We start from the raw sequence: 22,015 nt of genomic DNA, 5'->3' as shown, positions 1-22,015 counted from the left end.
CTGTCGCCGTCTTACGTCTGATGTCACCGCGCCGGGGTCAGAGGGGAGCGGCGCGGGAGGCGGAAGCGGCGGAAGCGGCGGTGGCCCCGCGGAGCCCGGGCCCATGAGCGTGTCGCTGGTGGTGATCCGGCTGGAGCTGGCCGAGCACTCGCCGCTGCCCGCGGCCTTCGCCTACAGCGCGGCTGGTGAGTGGCTCCGGGCCGCCCCGGTGCCCCCCGCCGCGGCCCGGGGAGGAGGAAGCGGCGCCGCGGCCCGCAGGCGCCCGGGGAGGGGGTCGGGGGTCGGTCCCGGTGGGTCCCGGCCCCACCGCAGTGTCCCAAAGCCCGTTGTTTACTGCGCAGCTCCGGACATGGCGGCGGAGGGCAGCGGCGCGGCCCCGGCTGCTGTCCCGGCCTGTCTGCAGGGGAAAGGCCCCGGGGAGCGGGCGGCCATCCTGCACCAGCACCTCGGCCGCAGGGAGATGACCGACGTGATCATCGAGACCATCCAGCCGCGGGCAGGTACCGGCCTCGGGGCAGGGGGGGCGGTTCGGTTGGTGTTGCCCCTCGCTGGGGGGGGTGGAAGGGGAGGCGGTCTCGTGGGTGACCGGTGCCTGTCGGTGTGGGGGTGCTGCTGGGGGTGCAGGTCCTGAGGCACTCGTGTGGTTTGGGAAACAAGGAGAGGAGCTGGGGGATGTGAAGAGAGGGGCCGGGTACTGCTGGCAAATGCTCCTTGCTCCATAAAGGTTTATTTCTAAATGGAGCAGCTCTGGTGGGGGAGCCAGGCTGAGAGAGCTGGGCTGGGTCAGCCTGGAGAAGAGAAGGCTCCTGAAGGGGGGATCTTAGAGCAGCTCCAGTGCCTAAAGGGGCTGCAGGAAACCTGGAGAGGGGCTTGGGACAAGGGCCTGTAGGGACAGGCCAAGGGAATGGCTTGAACCTGCCCGAGGGGAGACTGAGCTGAGCTCTTAGGCAGAAGCTCTTCCCTGTGAGGGTGCTGAGGCACTGGCACAGGGTGCCCAGAGAAGCTGTGGCTGCCCCATCCCTGGCAGTGCTCAAGGCCAGGTTGGACACAGGGGCTTGGAGCAAGCTGCTCCAGTGGAAGGGGTCCCTGCCCGCGACAGGGGTTGGAGCTGGGGGAGCTTTAAGGCCCTTTCAACCCAAACCAGGCTGGGATTCTGTGCGTTTATTTTGGGCTGTGCCCCAGGCTGGTGGGTGTTTTGCTTGTCAGTGTTGCTGCTCCCTAGCAGTGAGTGCATTCAGTGCTGCAGATGTTTAAATTCCCTGACAGAGAGGAAATTTAAAGCTGGAAGCTCCAAGCCAAATGTCCAGGCTGCCATCGGAGGAGCTGCTTTCTCCAAGCCCTTGCTCAGCAAACCTGTCTTGCTTGTCCTGTGTTGACACAGGTGCCTGTTGGGGTTTGACTGGTGCAAAACTCGCTGTGCTTGATTCACAGCACTGGGTCCTGCCAGGGGCTTGTGCCGGGTGCGTGGCAGCTCTGGAGTTCCCTCTGGGACAGCAGAGATGAGCTGTGCCTCGTTCCGCTGCTTTCCAGCATTGGAATTTGCCTTCTCCGAGCTGTTGTGTACATGCAGGCTGTGCTTGGGGAGCAGGAGATGCTTCTGTGGCGCCATTAGTAATGTGGAAACCTTTGATTTGTATAAGATGAAACAAAGGCTGCTGTGGAAGGAAGAAAAGCTCCAGAGGCTGCATCTGCTGAGGACAGCAATAAACCTGATGAGCAAAGCAAAGAGCGTGAGGCTGCTCCTGACTCGCCTTCAAAACAGCTCCCAGACCAGATCTCCTTCTTCAGCGGGAACCCCTCGGTCGAAATTGTCCATGGCATCATGCACCTGTACAAAACAAAGTAAGGATGCTTGGACGATTGCAGCTCCAATGGGAATGCTGCTCCTGAGTAATGCCAGCACCCGGAAGGGCGGGTTGCTCACCCCGGGGCTGTGGCTCCTGAGCTGGAACAAACAGGAAGGTGACTCAAAGCAGGAGGGCAGAAGGGGTCTGATGGTGTTACAGCTGGAGGCTGGCCCCATCCACCAGCTGTGGGTGATGCTGCTCGCGGTGTAAGGGTGCAAGATGAATGTAGGTTCCTATAAAGTGATGTTTGGAAACAGCTTCTGAAGGGATCCCATGATTAAATTGTGGTCCCTGGGGCGCTGGCAGCAGGCCTGAGGAGCTGTCAGGGGCAGGAGGCTTCCTCCTGCATTTCAGGGATTATTACTCCATGCCATTCCCATATAATCACATGAGAAGTGCCATGTCAGTTCTTCCTGAGATGTAAAATGAGCATTTAAACTGGTAACAAATGTTGTTTATGTGTTCTAGGAATAGTTCTGAGCGTCTGTGGCTTCCCAAATTCAACAGTTTTTATAGGAAAACAGATGTCAGCTTATTCCTGACAAAACCATGGGCGTTTGGAGCTGCCCAGTTTAATCTGAGTAATAGGTCCATGTGGGTACACCAGACACTCACCACTCCCTTGCTTCTCTATATATACAAATAAGCAAAAGAGGGATAAGGCTGAGAACAGAGTTATCAGGGTCAGTTGTTGGGAATGTGTTCAGCTGTGCCTTTGCCCTCTCTGAAGGGAGCTGAGGCTGTGTCACTGTTGTCTCCTCAGCAAGATGACCTCTCTGAAGGAGGACGTGCGGCGCAGCGCCATGCTGTGCATCCTCACCGTCCCTGCCACCATGACCAGCCACGATCTCATGAAGTTTGTGGCCTCCTTCTACGAAGTGATCGAGCACATGAAAATCATCCGAGATTCCACTCCCAACCAGTACATGGTGCTGATAAAGTTTAGCTCGCAGGTAAGAGCTGGAAGTCCCTTTGCTGTAGGGACTGTTGTACATGGTTGCTCTTTAGGAGGGCTCTCTGGCTTTAACCTGCCAGAGGGGAGGCTGAGCTGAGCTCTTAGGCAGAAGCTCTTCCCTGTGAGGGTGCTGAGGCGCTGGCACAGGGTGCCCAGAGAAGCTGTGGCTGCCCCATCCCTGGCAGTGCTCAAGGCCAGGTTGGACACAGGGGCTTGGAGCAAGCTGCTCCAGTGGAAGGGGTCCCTGCCTATGGCAGGGGTTGGAGCTGGAGGAGCTTTAAGGTCCCTTCCAACCCAAACCATTCTATGTTTGCACTGTGCTGAGCAGACAGGACCCAGCCAGCTGGGCTTTGCTTGCAGTTTGGGGAAGTCTTGTTCTGCTTTTCCAAGGAGCTGGGTGGTCTCACAGCCACGGCCAGTACAGTGTGAAAAGGGCACTCACCCCACAGCTGAGCCTGGGGGGTGGATGGCTAAGCAGACAACAGTTTGCTGCTTACAGATCTTCTATGTAGCTTTAAGCATTTTCACCCCTCCCTGTTCCTCTGTGGACCCTCTCACCTGTACCTTCTCTTCTCCCACTTGAGAATGACTCATTTTGGCTTCCTGGAGGGGTTCTCCCCAGCTGTCAATTTTGTGTGAGGTCCTTGCCGTGGTGTTGTGCAGGTGCAATGCTTGTTTGTGGTTTGTGCTCTTTGCAGTCATTACCAAGGTGCATTTTGTGTATTGCTGCATCAGATGACCCTGGGCTAAAGAGCCTTGCACAAATCCATACGCTTGTACTCTGTTCACCCTGCAATTTGTGTTTCCTAGGACATTCCCTGAAGCCCTGTTCCCTGGGGACCCCTAAAAGGTGTCTCTGTAGGTGACAAAGGAAATCTCAGGGACCTTTATGCTCCTGGTTGCAGTGTCCAGGAACAGAGGAAGGTTCACTCAGCTCACTCGCCTCAATCTGGTGTGATGGTTTGTGAGAGAAAGGGTTTGGGGAGGTTTCTGTGTGTCAAACGCATCCATTTTCAGGTTTTATGTTGGTTCTGCCTGCTTGCAAGTGACTCTCAGGCTCCCAGCATACTTTAGTACATCCAGAGCATGCCTCCAGTGTGACCAGTGACATGGATTCGTGCCCACACTCGAATTGTTCCTTCCCCTGACACAAGTGTCCTGCAGCGTGGCCCTCTGAAAATTCCAGAGACCAAATCTGCTTTGCAAATGTGCTGAAACTGCTGATAAAGGGCAAAAGAGATGCTGAAGGGAAACCCGTTATCCCTGCTGAATGTTCAAGTATCAGAGTAGCTGTCACTGCTGTGAACTTCACTGCTTGTCTTCAGGTGGTAACGCTAAGCCCAATGCCAAAATGCAATGCCTGCTGGCAGGAGCTGGCTATGAAATCCCTCCCCTGGTGTTACAGGGCTTGGTGGCAGGGAGAGGAGAGGCTGCAGCAGACTGCTCTTCCTCAGTTGTATCAGCTGTGAGCTTTCTCTTTCTAACTGCCTTCCTTTGCTTTGTGCACAGGCTGATGCAGACAGCTTTTACATGGCATGCAATGGCCGGCAGTTCAACTCAATAGAGGAGGATGTTTGCCAGCTGGTGTATGTGGAAAGGGCTGAAGTCCTCAAATCAGAAGATGTAAGTTTGGTTGGGTTTGGTTTTCCTGCGCTGCAGAGAACTTTAACAGGATTATTTGGACTGGGCAGAGTGTTGCAAGAGTTGCTTCATTGCATCAGCCCAAGCCCTTTATCCCATCCCAGTGTGACTTGGGAGAGTGTTTGGTGACTTTGTGGCTTCATGCCTCATTGCTGCAGTGTCTTTAACCTAAAGCTGCCTTGGGGGTAGATCCAGTGAATCCAGAACACAGAATGGGCCTGGCTGCAAGTGCTGCAGCTGTATGGAGCCCGTGATGTGAAGAGGATCCTGGGAGTTGTAACCATTGTGTAGACTCAGGGGATACTTCTAGTGGTTTTGTACGTTGGTGCCAGCAGCAATGGGAGAGAAGTTTGATGTTTTCTTATGTGGGTGCTTCGCTTATGGTGGTTGGAAGGTGCTGAGCAATTTGTCTCCCTGCCTTCTTTTGAAGGGGGCCAGCCTGCCCGTGATGGACCTGACAGAGCTTCCAAAGTGCACAGTGTGCCTGGAGAGGATGGATGAGTCTGTGAACGGGGTCCTCACCACACTGTGTAACCACAGCTTCCACAGCCAGTGTCTGCAGCGGTGGGAGGACACCACGTAAGAGCCTTTGCTTTAGTTCCACATCTAAAGCTCCTTGTTTTGAGTGTAGTGGATGTGTGCTGACAAGACTGGTTCTGCTTATCAGAGTGTGGGGGTAGGAATTACTGCAAGTTCTAATGCTGGTTTTTTTCCCATTAAGGGACTCCCAGAGAGAAATCTTCCTGCCAAAAGTAATTGAACAATGTTTCCCATGGGCCTCGCTCCTGAGGCAGGCAGGGAGTTGTAGAGCAATGCTGATTGTTTTAAAATACCATAGGATAAAAACACAGGGGTAAACAGCATGGGAAGCACAGCCAGAATGCTTCGCTCAACCTTGGGTGTCTGTTCAGTCACTTGTTTCCTTGGTGTAGCTGAGGGTGTGCTGTAGATTTGCACATCTGGCTGCAGCTTAGGAGTCTTTTTGGGAGCCCTGCTGTCCTCCTGTCTTAGGTACTGGATGGGGATGAAGAGGAGTGGGGTAAGAGAAGGCAGGCAGGGGGACAGGACAGGAGAGTGAGGGGAAAGGAAGAAATGGCAAAATCACTGAGTAAATCAGGGAGGGAGCTGCTCTAGCCAGGCTGTATGATTCGAGGTGGGTATGGACTGAGTGATGGGAGAGGGCACAGGGAGACACCCCAGTGCGCTAGGCAGGGATGGGGCTCAGATTTGCATCTGTCTTTACAGTAGCTCTGCTTTTTGCTCTGCCAGCTCTTTCCTGTTCCTCCTCTTACATTCCTCCCCATCCCTGTACATGGGGATTTCCATGTGTCTGAGTGTCTGACTGCAGAGCTCTGACTGGTACCCGGGTGCTGCTCACAGTGGTGCATGTTTTGCATCCTCTGGACACTGTTCTATTGCACATCAGGCAGTTATAGATCCTGTAGCAGGCTGCTGCTGAGCTTCACTTTGTTCTGTATCACTAGTACCTGATTCCCTCTCATCAAGTGTGAGAAAAACATTTACCCCTCTGTATCATTTATAAGCCAAAGTAACAGAACCTCACGTAGGTTAATGCCATTCGTAGCTGTGTAAGTGTATGGGCTGCTTTGTTCCAAAATCAGCTTCAATTTGAAGCAGTGGAGCTCAGCCAGTGTAGGAGCAGGATCCAAAACAGCACTTAAATATCTAATGTACAGTTTAAGCAGAACTTACGCTCCCACTCTAGAAGGATGATAAAATCCCTGTCCACTTTGCTTCGGCGCCACGGAGGCTGGAAGTGCCTGAAGTTGTATAGGGAGCTGACTGCAATCCAGTTGTCTCCTCCCTTGGATATTTCTGTAGCTTATCCAGCAGCTAATGAAAAATGCATAAGAACAGTCCTGGCAAGAGGATGCTCAGCCTCAGTTACCCTGTTCCCTGGCTGAACTTCTAGGGCTTAGGGTCTGGACAGAAGCTGGTTGTGGGTCTCCTGTCTTTCTTTCAGCATTTTGGTATTGTTTCAAAAGAAATCGGAGTCCTTCCTACTGATTCTTTTGGGGTACACTTATGGGATGCTCTGCCTGGAAGGGCTGAGATGGGTTCAATTTGGGTTGAAATTGAAGCATCTCCTCATCGCCTTAGGGTTGTTTTGAGTACCAAGTTATGTTTGCAGAGAGGCAGTACCTCCCTTTGGTACTCTGCTGTCCTCAGCAGCGTGTAGTTACAGCCTCCTTCCACAACAACATGTACCTGCTGTGTGAAACCCTGCAGGTGGTGGAGAACTGAAGATATCAGTTGGCAGCAGCCTGGAGGAGCAGTGTTTAGAGATGTGTAACACATCTATACAAGTGCTTCTTGCAGTGTCAGTGGCTGAGCCAGGGATGTGTTTCTTGAGCTCGGCCGTGGCTCTTTTGCTTACTGGCAGCCCCACTGGTGCTCTTGGTTGCAGATGTTCTCTACAGTTGGACTGCAGCAAACCCAGATCAAGCTGAGACTGTGAAATGGCTTTGGAAGAACTGCTCTTTGTTCTTCTGTCACTCAGTGGCTTAAGAACAGCCTTGTGTGGAATGGAGGACAATGTGAGCGGGGTAAACGTGAACTAAGAGATGCACACGTATAGGGAGCATCCCACTTGCACAAGGCATTGACTTTCAGCTCTCTGGCTTTCTTTTTAATTACTGTAATATTAAAATGGAGCTGCTTGTGTCTCATCATGATGCTTATTGCCCTCTAGGTGTCCTGTCTGCAGATACTGCCAAACACCTGAGCCAGTGGAAGAGAACAAGTGTTTTGAGTGTGGAGTTCAAGAAGTAAGTAGGTGGGTGGATGGTGAGTGAGATCTAGACTAACTCTGACTGCACAGCTGCTCTAGTTGCTCTTGGGGTTGATTTTACCAGTTAGTGGTGCATCTGCTTTCCTTTTGAGTTGGAATCAGTACTGGAAGGAATCTCAGCTCCAGGTTTCCTGTTCTGACAAATCTTTCTTAGAAGGTGTTAGCATGTAAGCTGATCTGAGCGTGTGTGGTGAGTTTGATAGCAGGCTGCTAAGCTAACACTGAACTTGGGATCCCTTCTAGTCTGTGCTCCTCAGAGCTTGCTTTTGTGGTCCTGCTGAGGCACCTCATTCATTAGCCAAAGCCATTCTTCCATGCATCTTGTGATGTTAGATCAACATGTCCAGCGCCTGCAGCCTTGTAATTGCCTCGAATGAGCAGGTACCTCCTCCTCCTTAACCTTCCAGCTGAGCAAGGCTTTGAAGGAGGGGGGGAAGCAAACACTTTGCTTTCTAAGGAAGAGACTGGATGCACCCAGCATGAGGAGGCCATCAGTGCCTGACCACGCTTCCTCAGAGCCCTGACACCACCACTTGACAGCACTGTGTATACAGAGCTTTCTTCCTCTGTTGGCAGAACCTTTGGATCTGTTTAATCTGTGGGCACATCGGCTGCGGCCGGTACGTGAGCAGACACGCTTACAAGCACTTTGAGGAGACCCAGCACACCTACGCGATGCAGTTGACCAACCACAGGGTCTGGGACTATGCTGGAGGTAAGTGCTCTCTCCTCCCCCCTTGGAGGATGACCTTGTTTGTAAAGCAGCTTTTGGGACTCCTTAGGAGGAGTACTTGAGGCAGAGCTTGCTTGGAGAGTAAGGAGTTTGCATCTGTACTAATACCTGGTCTTTTGGGAACATCCATCTCCTCTCTAATAGCAGTTTTTGTGGGTCTGCAGCAGATGGAAGGGGGAGAATGTGATTCTCTAATGATCCGGGGCGGTCCTGGAGTCTCTGTGGAATGTGTTTGTTAATCCCTTTCCATCAATTTGCCCTGAGGAATGGGAATGGGCTGTTGTAATAAATATCCTGTAAGGTGTCTCTGCGAAGCCTGCTAAATAACAAATACATCTGATGTTGGCTTCCTGCCTTGCTAATGTGCTGTTGCAGCAGTCTGCATGGTTAATTGTGCTGCATAACTGGGGTCAACCTGGGTGTTCTTAAGCTAAAACTCCCTGTGGTTGGATTTTGTTTCTTCAGATAACTACGTCCATCGCCTGGTTGCAAGTAAAACTGATGGGAAGATAGTTCAGTATGAGTGTGAGGGAGATATGTGTCAGGAAGAGAAAATTGATGCCTTACAATTAGAGGTAAATATTTTTGCCTTGTTGGACTCTGCATTGTGCTGCTGGGTGGAAGCGTTTCAAATCCAGATACGACTACAGTTCAATTACATCAGCCTATGCAGCAGCCCTGCTCCCTGCGTGGAGGCAATCATCTTCAGGCACAAGCAGGATGTTTTTACTGCCTCTTTTTTTTTCCCCTTTGAAAAAAAGCCCAAGCTCTTGTTGGCTCTGCAGAGCCAATGCAGCTCGGTGGAAGCTGGCTGCAGCCTCGTCCTGTGTTCCCCACTAGACTGAAGATGAGCTGGATCCGCTGCTCCACTCGGGGCGCTGGAGGTTGAAACGGGTCCATACGTCCAGATTCACCCAGCAGAACCTTCCCAGTGTGTCTGTGACTTGGATTAAGAGCCAGGATGTGTGTGGAGCTGTCAGATTGAGTAGTTTAGCTTGTAAAATGAAGAATGGAAGAATTCCTAGCTGTGTGCTTTCTTTGGCTATCAAAGGAAGCTGACAGGCTCCGCTGATTCCAGCCCTGTTCTGCTCCCTTCTCTTGAGCAGATAATGATTTTGGGGGTGGATTTTTGTACCTGCTGACCAGCTTCTCCTCCCTAACCAGAAGGGTAAAGGAGAGAAACTCTGAATTACTGCTCCACTGAGCAGGTAATGCTGCAACATGATTTCAGCAGCATTAGACACAAGGGTATCTGAGGAGGAGCAGCCCACAGAGACCAGACTTCATAAGCCTATTGCTCAAATAAATACTTAAGTTGCCTTACCAGGAATTTTCTGAGTAACACTTAGATGCTGAACCAGGTAATTGTAACCCTTTCTATTCCTGAGAGGTTGGTGCTTAAAGTGTGGGAGACCTCTCTATTTAGCTACAGAGAACAAACTTGGCAGTGTATTTTAGCACCCAGATATTACTGAGTGTGCAAGGCTTTTTGCAAGTGTTGAATTCTATGGTGAATGCTTAATTTGGTGCTTATTAACCTGAACATAAGAAATGATCACGTTTGCCACCCTTCTCATAACTCATTTGGAGAACCAGAAGTGAAAAGAAGGGATGTAAGGCATATCCTTGTTGAGATGCCAAAATATCATTGGAATGGGCTGTACGTGTTGGAGAAGAATAGCTGTGATTTGTTACACACAGCTGAGGGTGTTTTCCCAGAGTTATTCTTAGTGAAGCCAGGTACATGCACCCTCTGCCTTGGGTTTCAGGCTGTGGATGGGGAGCTCAGCTTTTGGGATCTCAGACTCTCATGACAGGGTTGTTGATGCTTCATTTTCCTGCAGAGTGTAAAACCGGTAGAGATCTATTGTTACTGCAACAAGTTCTTGAGGTGATACTGGGTATGGTTGGGTGGAACTTGATCCTTGTTGTTGTGCTCCAAAGGCTTTGATTAAGTTAATTTGTATCTTGGAGTCCTTTGGGCTTCTCAATCAGCATAGGCACCCTTATGGGAAAGCTGACTCTTGTGTATGTATCTTCTGTGTTTGTAGTACTCCTATTTGCTAACGAGCCAGTTGGAATCACAACGGATCTATTGGGAAAACAAGATTGTCCGGATAGAAAAGGACACAGCCGAAGAGGTGAGCTCTGGGCATGTGTGAAACTGCCACAGCAGACCCCTGGCCACTGTTGTGCTCAATGGGAGATGGAGCTGCTCAGTCTCCTACAGCTCAAGAGCTGCGTGACGTGGCCTCGCACAGCCTGTTTCACTGCCAGCTGAGAAAATTGGCTCTGAGCTCTATCCCTTATCTCGATGCTCAGATCTAGCAATTTGCTGCTCAGTGGTGCAGAAGTAGGTAGATTGCCACCTCGATTGAAGGTTGATTTAAATGGGCTGCTGGGGAGACTGCAGCAGTGGTGAAAACAAGTCTGTGGTGCTGCAGGATCCCTGCTTGCCGATGCCATCCGTCTCACGCTGACGTGTGTCTCCAGGGAAGGTTAGTGTTAGGTTAACTAACCTCCAGTTAGAAGGTTAGTTAGACAGTATGACTTTAATTTGCTGGGCTGCAGAAAGTGGGAGCTGTCTTTCTGCTCCAAATGCATATTGATTTGCCCTTTAGTTTTGATCCCCTATCTCTCCTCAGCACCCTTTGGGAAAAGTTCAGAGTCTCCTCCTATAAAGCATCCTGTAAGCAGGACTGCTTCAAAATGCCATCAGCAAAAGTCCAGTGAGGATATTTGAATGCTTCTCACTCTATGTAGATCCCTTCAACTAGGTTTAAAGAGAGTCAGGGTTTAGGGTTGAGTCCTTGACTCACCTTTCTACATGACTTCTAATTAACCATTTAGTATCTGCAGATAGTGGCATCATAAACGTAGAAACTGTGAAGCTGAAGTAGTGGTCATTGACCGTGGCCTAAAGAGCAGTCCAGAAATCTTATGCAGGACCCCACAGAAGGAAAAAGGTGCAGCCAAAATCATCTTGCACATGGTGAGGAAACATGATCCACAAAGCAACTTCAAAGCAAAAGGACTATCAGATATGCCCAAATGTGATTTCATGTTTAAGGATCCTTACAGCTTTACTCATGGCACTTGCTCTGTGTAAGTCTTGTCTGGATCAGTGCCACCATGCAGTATATTCCATTATCAGTGCTCAGGCTACTTCCCCAAATCAACCATCAGCTGCATACACATCCAGGGATTAGGGCTGGAAGGGATAAAACCTGCTCTGTATTGACAGTAAAGGCACCACGTGTGCTGACACTGACGTTTGTCCAAATTGCTCCTCCAAAAAAGCATTTTGCCTTTAAATTCCTGCCTCCACCACAAGCTTTTGACCTTAATATAAGTGTTTCTGTCCATAAATATCCTGTAAGTCCTACATCAGAGGTTTCGCTGTGTTCTGTGTGGTGCAGAGAGAATGAGCTTGGTTTTCTTCAGCAGTAACAGCCTGGAGTTGTGAGGTAAAGGGGAAGAGGAAGCCAATGGACGCGTGTTTGTGTTTTGCATGAGTAAGATATTGGTGTCAGTAGGTCACTGCCTTATGACAGCGAGCTGCTGAGTCAGTGCGGAGCAAAGTAGCATGTTCATTTTCAGACTTTGGCCATGCTTCTTTGAGGTTTGGTTTAACCTGAGCAAAAGTGCAGCGTGACAAAACCTGAAGATGGGAATTTCAGTTTGCTGAGGATACAAAACCGTCTGAGGGCATGGCGAAATGAATGGGAATGGCAGCCAGGGAGAAGTTACGGATCCGAGGGAGCTTTGGTTTTGAATGGGGTGTCTGGCACAGATTTACAGCCTGAGTTGTTGCTCTGTGTGAGCAGCTCCCACGGCAACGTGGTTCCTTGTTGGGGTGCTGTGAAGTGTAATGGGGAGGGTCTGCGCTAAAATGAAGCCTTCTCTTGGCTCGAAGCTTTTTCTTCTCTGCATATAATAATTGGTCAAAGTTGAGACAGGGCTTCGGAAAGTTGAGTGTCCCAATGGAAGTGCTGAGGACTTTGATCTGTTTGAAATGCCCCTGTGTTTGTTTTTACAGATTAACAACATGAAGACCAAATTTAAAGAGACCATTGAGAAGTGTGACAGTCTGGAACAGAGGCTCAATGACTTGCTCAAAGAAAAGCAGTCTGTCGAAAGGAAGTGGGTACCGCTGCCAGGTTTAGTTCCATGCAGCCATTAAAACTCTGCACACTGACACTGAGCATGAAAAAACTCCTGCTATTCCTGGGCAGTTTTGGGCTATTTAAACTGGTAGACTGAGAACTCAGCTTATTTTAAGCCAAGCTCTCATTTCTGTAGGTGTTCACAAACTGAAAGTGCCTGTCGAGCGGAGCGCAGCGTTTGGGCTCTTGGCTCTTTTTACATGGTCTGCATATTTAGCATTCAGTAATCCCTCCCCTGCCTGCTCCGAAGGAGAAGCCAGGCTCCTTGGCAATTGGTGGGTTTATCCAAGGAGAAGAAAGGCAGCTCAGCAGAGGCAGCTCACCCAGCACAAGGGAAAATGTAGCTCTTAGGAATTGCCTCGATGAAGGATGTCAAGCTGTGTGCCAGCTCCATAGGTGGGACTGGGTGTTCCACTCCCCATCACCCACCAGGCCCTTAGTGCTGATGCCTGTCCAGCTACCCCAGCTGGAGCAGGGTGTCCAGGCTGGTGAGCTAGGGCTCCTTTCCTCCCCAGTGGAAAGGAGTCCATATATGATGCCAGCAGACTTTCAGGGCAAAAGGAATGAGTTGTTAGGAGCAGGGAAGCACTGTCTGAAACACAAGGCTATTGATACCCTTGTGGGAGCATCTCATTGCCCAGAGAGGCTGGGGCCATCCCTGGCAGTGCTCAAGGCCAGGTTGGACACTGGCTTGGAGAAAGCTGCTCTAGTGGAAGGTGTCCCTGTCCCTGGCAGGGGTTGGAGCTCGATGAGCTTTAAGGTCCCTTCAACCCAAACCAGTCCAGGATTCTGTTATTTTTTGCCAGGAAAACGAATTCCAGGTGGTGTTGGTGATGCTGGGGCTGTCCTGAGGGATTGGAAATCAAAAAGATGTGCTAGTGTTTGATCTCTGTGTGCTGTGCTGCTTTCCTGACTTGTGCTTCTCTTTGCAAGGTGTTCTCAGCTGAATAACAAAGTGGCCAAACTTTCCAACGAGCTGAAGGAGGAGCAGGAGCTGAACAAGTGCTTGCGAGCTAATCAAGCCTTGCTTCAGAACAAACTGAAGGAGGAGGAGAGGGTGTTGAAGGAAACCTGTGAACAGAAGGACCTGCAGATCTCTGAGATCAAGGAGCAGCTGCGGGATGTCATGTTCTACCTGGAGACACAGCAGCAAATCAACCACCTCCCAGCTGAGACCCGGCAGGAGATTCAGGAAGGACAGATCAACATCGCGATGGCATCTTCTGCCAGCTCCTCCACAGCGGGCACAGGCAAACCCTCCTCCAGGAGAGGCCGTGGCAGGAGGGGCAAATGAACACTGCAATGCTCTGCTCCTGTGCGGAAACTGGCCATGCTGCTGTAGGCCGGGCTCTCACCCCTTGGGACTCTGGCTGGGAATGCCCAGCTCACTAAAGCTCAGCTAGAAAATTGGTTTCAGAGCTGCTCATAAAACCTTCTGCTGGTCAGTGGAGGTGTCTGTGGTATTTAAAAGCATTTCACTGCACTATTTAGCTGTTTTTAGGCAGATCCTAATGCCCGTTTTGCCTTCCTACCTTTTCAGAAATCATGCATTCGACTTTCTTCTTGGAGAGTGGGCTGCTCTGGGGGGGATGTGTTACCTGCGCAGCACCGCATTCCCCATGGGGATGCTGTGGTCTAGGCTAGGCCCAGTGTGTGAGGCTTCTCCAGTTCTCCTGGATTAAAAGGATTCTTAGTTAAGAAGTGATTTCTATTTAATAAACAGTGTCAATTTGAGATGATGTCCATCTCCTTTGAGTATGTGCAGTCCTGACGCTGCAGAACTGCTCGTGCAGGGGTAGAGCTCTAGTCTGGAAATAAAAAGGAGTGAGGTATGGAAAACTAAACCTTCTTAGTGGTGTAAGGAACTGAATGAGTCCAAAGGGCTTCCAGGCTGGGTATTAAATGCTTTAAGGGACATTGCGACTCTTTTTATTTCAGAGATGGCCTTTGAAAGGCCCGTGCTCGCTGCCTTTGGGGCAGAAAGCATCAGGTTTGTATCCTGGGTGCTGGTTAATGTGGTTATTTTACAGGCACTTTGACAGACTGAATAAATCCTATGTGAAGATGCATTGACAGCTGCCCTGGTGTTCCCATCCTCCTGGAGCAGGCTGTGTGTTCACAAGCTCCAGTGCTGCTCTCCCAACATGAGGTGAGGAAGAGGAGTAATGCACCAGTTTAGAACCTCTTCCCTTGTCTGCACACAGACCTTGAAGGAGCTGCTACCACACGGCTGATGTGCCGGGGTCCGGATCCAGTTCCTATGATCACAGAGCACTGCCCATCCTGCTCTGAAACATGGCACTGGCCCAAAGCAACACCCGTGGTGTTTGCCCCAAAGGGATGCGCATCTCTAAGGGGATTCTAAGGACAAACCTGGGTTGGTTTTCTCTTATTGTTGCTTTTCACTTAGGGTATATCCCCGGCAAATCCTCTGGGAAGGGGCCAGGGGTGTCCTGTGTCCTTGCAGACCACAGCACCATCCTTTTTCATTGCTCACACTGCAGGAACAGCCATGATCTTAGTCCTTAACAGCAGCTCTGCCTTCCCAGCTCCAAACTGGAGCAGGGAACTGAACCAGCTGGTCCTTTATTACTAGAGGCCATTTGGTTTGGCCAACAGAAAGGAGGTGCAATAAATAGAACAACTTAGAAGGTTGCTGTGATCCACTTCCTGCCTTTATGGACCGGGAGCGTGCAACTTCCTCACTCCAGAGTACAGGGCACTGGTCAGTGCGCTCGCAGTATCCCCTGCTTGGGTTTGGAGATCTGCCCCATTCATCTTTGGTCTATTCTGACTTTGTAATAGGAATGCACTATTCTCTGGTATGTGGCTTGTATAACAGGGCCTCTGCCTGCTGTAAATGATTCCCAGGACCTAGGGATGGACAACACAGCTTGCACTCCCATAGAAACTGTTTCGTTTAAGATCTCTTTACACCGTCTAAGAGCCTTTGGCTAAAAGCTTGCTTTGGGTAGGACACAGATGCTGAACCCTGGAGTTCCACAAGCTGTGACTGAAGATGAAACCAGCATCACAGTACTGCTGTTTGCGTTCAGCTGGGAGCAGAGGGAGGAGCCTGCAGCAGGGAGAACAGAACATGCAACTTCAGACTAAGTTCTCTGCTTTAGAACTGGAAGGCAAAGCTCTTCGTCATGGTTGGGTTGGGGGAGTTCGGTTCTGCTGAGCTGCTGTGAGCAGATGAGGCAGGCAATGAATTGCCTCCTGAGAAGTGGGCAGCTCACGCAGGAGAACCCAGGCTTGCTGAGAGCTTTGGTGTTGAACTGAATCAGTCCTTGAGCTTCTCCAGGAAGCCAAGATGACCTCCAGTGTGCTCATCCAGTGCTGCTGGGGCAGGTTGAGATGTCCCTTGTGGTGGGACCAGCGGCAGCAGCGCTGACGTGGCCTGAGCCTGCTCGTGATGAAGGGAAAAGTCCTGGTAAAGGCTGATCCGTGACACTTCCAAAGCCATCATCTGGACACCCGAGTGCCTGGAAAAAGCAGTCAGGTTTTGACATCAAGCTGCAGGTCAGCTCTGTGGCTGATGACTCAGTAGCACCGCGGCAGAAGGTTGCGGCAGAGCACTGGATGGCTGAGATTGGCCAAGCTCCTGCTATGATTAAAACCCTTAAAATAGCTTGACTTTATTTTGGTTAAATCAGGAAAGCAGTGCACATTCCTCCCCCTGATGAACAGCAACGGCCTTTGAGTGCGTTGGGTGCTGGAGCAGCGTCAGAGAGCTCTGGGACACAGCCTGCCTTGGCACTTGCTGCATGGGCTACGTGGCAGTAATGGAGAGGAGATGCTCCAGCAGCATGAAAGGGGGCACCTGCTCTCCCCCAAGGGGCCTAGATCCTTCACTTCATGTTCCTGCTATTCCCTCTGTGCAAAGGGTCCCTGATTCGGAGGCTGGCAGCGAGGGAGCAGGACAGCAGTGACTCGTGATGGCACACACGTGCGCAGGACGGTGACAAACACCACCCGAGGCAGCAGCCCAGGAGCCTGTGAAGCAGCAGCTCTGCACCCACCTGCTCCAGAGGGACCACAGGGAAGGCTCCGGGATTCGAACCAACCATGGACAAACCCAGATGGAGCAGAGCGACGGCCAGAAGTCACACGAGGCTTGGCAGAGGCCCCCGAGCTTTGAGGATGCTGGAATGATTCACTCCAGCAGCTGCTCCCTGCAAGGGGAGGGGAGAGGTGGTTACATGGGGTCGGGTGGACAAAGGGATCCCCCTGCTTGGAAATGCAGTGCCAAACCCTCTGTTGATGGGCTCCAGGAGCCCTTTCTGGGCCAACGCAGCAGAACCATCCCCATGCAGCCTTGGTAGCACAGTTTGGGGATAGGTACCTGGTTGATGTTGCTCTGGTTCACACAGTTCTGGGACTCACTAATGTTTTGGTGGGCTAATTTGCCCTTTGGGGAGAACTTGGCCCTTAACATCAACTAATCCCCTCTATGACACTGGTTCTGCTCTTTGAGGTGCTGGGTGAGGTGGTATCTCTCTGGCTTTGTGCCCTAGAACAACTTTGCGGAGTGGATGGACACAGTCACCCCACAAGCAAACATCCCTGGGTATCCATCCATCCAAGCAGGTAGAACACCACATGGCCATGCTGCGTTCCCTGTGCCATGGCCCCTCCAAGGACCACACTGCCATCCCACCACCCATTCTCTGCTCCGTTTGCCCTTTCACCAGAGCCCAATTCCCTAAGGCCCAGTGGAAAATTCCTGCCTTGATCTGCACCAACCGACTTGTCTGTTCTCGTTTGAGCTCTGAGAAAATCCCATCAGGTTCTCCAAGGCTTCCCCCCCCTCCTTCCTTTTACATAAACGGGTGCTTTGATCTAATAATGGCATTTTAAAGGCAGACCCATCCAGCAGGACGGTCTGCGCTGTTCGCAGGGGAGCTCTGCAGCACAGGAGGATGTTGGTGCATCCATTCCCAGCCTGGACTCCTGGATACATCTCCCAAGGCTTCGAGCACTGGTTCACTTCATCCTCCCAGGGGCAGCAGCAAAGTAGCGGTAGGCTTGCTTGGAGCAGGAAGCAATTGGGGATGTTTGCTTTCATTCCCAGGCCCAGTTAAACCCCACACCTAACGCTTCCTGCTCTGCACCACCCCTGAGCAAACACTATTTATAGCAGCAAGCAGCGTTTATAGCTTTGCCCCTTCTTGACCTGGAAGCAATTGGTTCATCGAGAGAGACAACAAACCCCAAGACACTCGCATGGTTTCCTTCCACCTCCTTGCAGGGAGTCAAACTCCTTCCACCCCAAGCTGGTTAAACCCATCAGACACCCCAGAGGGAGCTGCGCTTCCTTCCCACCAGGAAATTGGTCCCTATTGAAGCTTCTTCAGGGCCAACAGCTCCTATAAAGCTTCTGCACCTGAGGGGTTGCTGCTTTGCTGGAGCTGGAACATGCTCTGGGGTAGGTGTGGGCTTTTCCTGATGCTGAGAAGCAGGGGGAAGCTTTGCTGCTCACTGGTGGGGCTCTGCAATGAGCAGAGGTGTCCGAGCTCAGCCGGGCACTGGGAGTTTGGTCTCTTGGCTATGTGATGATGTGGTTGTGGAGGTTATCTGGGCTTGAGGGCAGGAGGGAGGATGCACTCTTGTTTTGCTTGTGTTAAGTGTGCGCCTTGTTCCTCACCTGAGATCCCTGGGGCTGTGCTGGCCCCTGCTGCAGGGCCCTGTGTGCTCCTCCTTGTCTGAATGTGGCTCTTCAGTGGCTGCAGTGCTTGTGCTCCCCAAGGTCGAGCTGCGAAGCCTCTGTGGTTGTGCTGGGGGGTGTGGGGGCTCCCCTTAATGCTGGTGGAGACGACCAAAACCACAAACCCCCCTGGGCTGGCCCTTCAGGCTCCCTTCACCCATGTAAGGAAGTCTTTTCCTAAGGGTAGACTGCAACTTGTCTGGTTTTCTTGCCATTATCAGTGTTCTGTGTGGTGGTACCAGCCAGGACAATGTCAGTGTAGGATGTACCTTGGTTTGCTGGATGCAAAGATGATGTTCTCAACACGTTACATGCCTCTGTCTCCCTCCTGCCTCGTGTCTCTATATGTGATTCTGTGATATATATTAGTTGATGCATGATGCCCTCGGGTGAAGAACTGCATCCCATTGCCATATAAAGCCCACCTTGGTGGGCTCCTTCTCCCTGGGTGATGGGAGGCTCCCATTACAGGTATGAATGAGGCTGCAAGCCAGCTTCATGGTGTCCATGTCTGAGCTCTACAATACAACCACAGCAAATCTGTTTAGCACATAAACCGTGCCTGGATCCCCTAAACAATTCCTCTGTGCTGCTGGTAGGCTCAGTCCAAGCAGCATTAACGTAGGCTGGAGAAACTCCTCGTGCTGTTGGCCTGAATCCATGGTCTGTGCGGAGTCCCAGTTGGAAAACCTTCTGTGAGGGCTGGAGGAGCCGAGTGGGAGATGCAGCGCGGCGTGATGGGTGAGCTGCAGTTCTCCACAGGAGATGGGGATGCTGTGCTGACGCAGCAGGAGCAGCCGGTCTCTTCCAAGCACAGCCATGCTAAGAGCTTCCCTCTGCAAGTGCAGGAGTTCATGAGGAGCAAAGGGGACTTCTTCCAAGCAATTCTCCTTGGCAGCTTTCAAACGTGCTCTGGTTTCAATGAACTGAAGGAGAAATCCCAACTGGATCCTGCTTGTTCAGTGAAGGGGCACCAAGAAGTGAGCACAGCCCCGGGGAGCTCCTGGCCTTCACCCCTTGCTGACATCCCCCTGCAGCTTCATCGCAAGGAGCCAAACACCTTCTCCTCCTTCCAAGAAATCAATGGGGAGCCAATGTCCATGGGCAGCCGGGTGGGAATGCAGGCAGTGGGAATGCAGGCAGCACGCTGAATCCCCAGCTCTTCCTCTGCAGCCATGGGAGTCAAACTGCAGAAGCACTTAAGAGGACTGGATATTTCTGATCATATTTGCAGCTGTGCTACCGGTATCCAGGAGGAGAAATCCAAATGTTTCATCTTGGGAAGTGATTCTGAGCCTGGAAAGGAGCGCTCCCTCGGGATCAGCATCTGGGAATGCGCTCAGACCTGCCTGCTTTGGAGCCACGAGTTGTCCTATGGCTGTGAAGGGGTGGCACTTAGCTCCCTGGAAGACCCAGGCTCCTATGGAAAACTCACCCTGAGCCAGCCTGGATGCAGCGCTCTGAGCTGCACTAATGCCTCCAGCACATCAGCTCCATGCAGGTCTATGTCCCTTCCCTCTGATGCTCAGTCTGGTGGAGATGCTGGGGATGCGCTGATGTAGTAGGAAGCTCCCCTGCTTTTCCCATAGGACACCTCTGAGCAGCCCTTACCCCCACCATAGGCAGGATGGGTTGAGAGGGAGTATGGAATCCACAATAAAACCGTGGTCTTGTAACTAAGGAAGAAGACACCGCTCCTCTCACACGTGTGTTTGCTGGAAGCACTTGGCCCTGCTCACAGAGGCTGCCTGGGCTCCTCTGTGGAGGGGTGGCAATCCTTCCTCCATGGATGGAGCCTCCAGTGATGCTCCTGGCTGGGGCAGGCGGGTTCTTCCCAAAGCCCAACTCCCAGCCCCAGCTGTACCGTGTCAGAGGAGGGGCAGAGATCTGCGTCTCCCTTCCAATTTAACTGCTGATTTCAGCACTGATCCTTAGTGAACAAGGGGAAGAGAGCCAGAGGTAACAAATCCAACCTTATCCAAGTGTGGTCACGGGGTCATCATCTGCCAAAAACATAAACCAAGATCATAACCCTAAATGTGTCCTTTGAATGTACCTGTGCCTGTTCTGCAGGGGTTCCCTTCTAATCCCTAGGGATTAATACTGGAGTGCATTGAAACATCCGAGGTGAAGGGGCACGCTGGAAATTCCTTGTGGGCTGGTAATAATACCCGAAAGCTGCTCTGTGCAGCAGACCTGAGGCTGACTTGGTTTTTAATGGACATCTGTCTGTAGGGGGAAAAGATGCCATGGCAACTGGCTTCCTTGTTGGCATGCCTGCCTCAGCGAGGGGATGGGGAGAGGATGGGTATTGGTGGGTCTGTATGGCTGCCTGGGAAGCGTGGAGGTACCGCTCCATGAGGCAAAGGTTGTTTGTGCGCTGTGAGCACCAGATCTGGAGGGATTTAAGAGCTAAATCTTGGCATAACGACTGCTTTGTGTGGTGCTGCTGCTGCTGCTGCTGCTGAGGGCCAGGCTCCCCCCTCCCTGCTTTGGAAATGTGTGATCTAAAAGCATAAAGTGCTTGGCTGGATTGCCTGGCAGCTTGCTGGGCAGAGGTGGTGTCTCCTCTTCCAGCTCCATCCCCAAGCACTTGCTGCGGAGCTACAGCATCCTTGTACCGGCCTTGGAGCTTTGCTGTGTGAGGAAGGAAATGCCCTTGTTTAGTGGCTGGGGTCAATGGGGATTGAGAGCAAGGTTCGTGGCTGTGTTGGTTATAGGTAAAACAAGCCCTGGCACTTCTGCAGCTCCCCTCTGAGCTCTGTGGCTGCTGGCGTTTCCCTTCACCTCCTCTTGGTTGCAGGAGAAGCAGTTGGCTCAGCAGGCACATCCATCATGCATGCCCAGTCTGAACTGAGCTGGAGGGGGATGCTGGTGGGCTGCGAGGAGCTGGGATGGAATAGCTCTGAAAGCGCAAGTTGTGGATCACAAACTGGATCTGATGGGAGCTGGTGCCTGTCTGGAAGTGAGCTGTGAATTCAAGGGGCTGCCCACAATGAGGAGACACCACACAGAGCATGGGGTGGGAAGGGAAGGGAAAGGGAGGCAACAATTGTCCCATCTGGTGGGTTTGGAGCTTGGGCTTTGTTTTTGTTGTGGTGTATGTACCTGTTCCTGGTTTGGCCAGTAGTGCGTTCACCAGTTAGAACTGAAGGCAGCTTTGCTGATGAGCTAATACCATCCCTCCCTGGGAAGTGTTTCTTGTGTGTTAAGAGTACCCCATTTGCCTTCCTAATGTCCCTCCAAGAGTTTGGAGATCCTGCTGCCCATAGCACTGTTCACAGAGCTTTAGTCTATGAGAAGAGGGTTAAGGATAATGGGGCTGAACAACAAAAGTCTTCAGGGAAGGGAAAACACATGCTCAGAGCTGCTGTAACAGCTGATTTGGTTAAAATAGATGCTGCGTGCCTGAGTCAGTTGTCCCTCTGTAGGGACATGTGTGGTTTATCTTGCTGAGTGCTGTTGAGGATCACCCTGGGTAGCTCCAGGAAGAGAGCAAGCACCTAACAGACAGCAGGTTAGATCAAGGAAACATTGCATCATGCAGCACTTCCTGGTAAGTAATGGTATTATCAGACTCATCCATCTTCCCATGCAAATAGAGCCTGCACATAGAGTCACAGATCTGAATGGAAAGAGATGTCTCGGGGAAACAGAGCAGCTCTAACCTGGAACAAGGACAGAAAGAGCAAACCAGGATGTGATTCTCTGTTAGGAAGTGTTGCTTTTCTTTCTTCACCATGGAGCAGGCCACTTGGAATCCTGAATAGCTCTGAGTGCCACAGCTAGAGCACTGCATTGGCTGTTCTTTGTCACGACCTAATTTGCAACCAAATTAGTAGATATAATGGTAGGGAACAAGTGAGGGATTGAGAAAGCCATAAAATAGTGAATATGGAATATTGGGAATGATGGGCTATCAAAGCAGAGTGTATACAGGTAGAAGCAAAAGGAATTACGTGCTCTAACCGCACTGTAATCCCATTACATTGGAAATGTGGGTAGTCCACTGCAGAAGTGTGCTCAGAACACAAAGGTGAGGAGCAGTGCCTGCTGGTGAGCACAGAGGAATCCGTCTGGAAGCCAACCTGCAGGTTCCCCATTGGTCACCACTGCCGGAGCTACTTTAATTTGGTCACTTCTCTATGTAC

General features: G+C 51.4%; 1 protein-coding gene across 1 annotated transcript; it reads left to right on the top strand.

The window, feature by feature from the left end:
* The first annotated feature begins 22 nt into the window (after positions 1–22).
* BRAP (BRCA1 associated protein) lies at positions 23–13,888 on the top strand. The gene is made up of 13 exons (XM_061374742.1): positions 23–61; positions 101–185; positions 342–500; positions 1,641–1,842; positions 2,611–2,800; positions 4,312–4,425; positions 4,874–5,022; positions 7,157–7,232; positions 7,832–7,970; positions 8,454–8,563; positions 10,040–10,129; positions 12,028–12,131; positions 13,088–13,888. The coding sequence occupies exons 2-13, from the start codon at positions 104–106 to the stop codon at positions 13,446–13,448; spliced, it is 1,776 nt and encodes a 591-aa protein (XP_061230726.1). The 5' UTR covers positions 23–61; positions 101–103; the 3' UTR covers positions 13,449–13,888.
* The last annotated feature ends 8,127 nt before the right edge of the window (positions 13,889–22,015 follow it).

The sequence above is a fragment of the Neopsephotus bourkii genome, unplaced genomic scaffold, assembly GCF_033783945.1.
Source record: "Neopsephotus bourkii isolate Nb327-2 ecotype Australia unplaced genomic scaffold, CSIRO-AGI_Nbou_v1 NB_1652, whole genome shotgun sequence".
Classification (NCBI taxonomy): domain Eukaryota; kingdom Metazoa; phylum Chordata; class Aves; order Psittaciformes; family Psittacidae; genus Neopsephotus; species Neopsephotus bourkii.
This window is presented reverse-complemented; position numbering and strand designations above follow the sequence as displayed.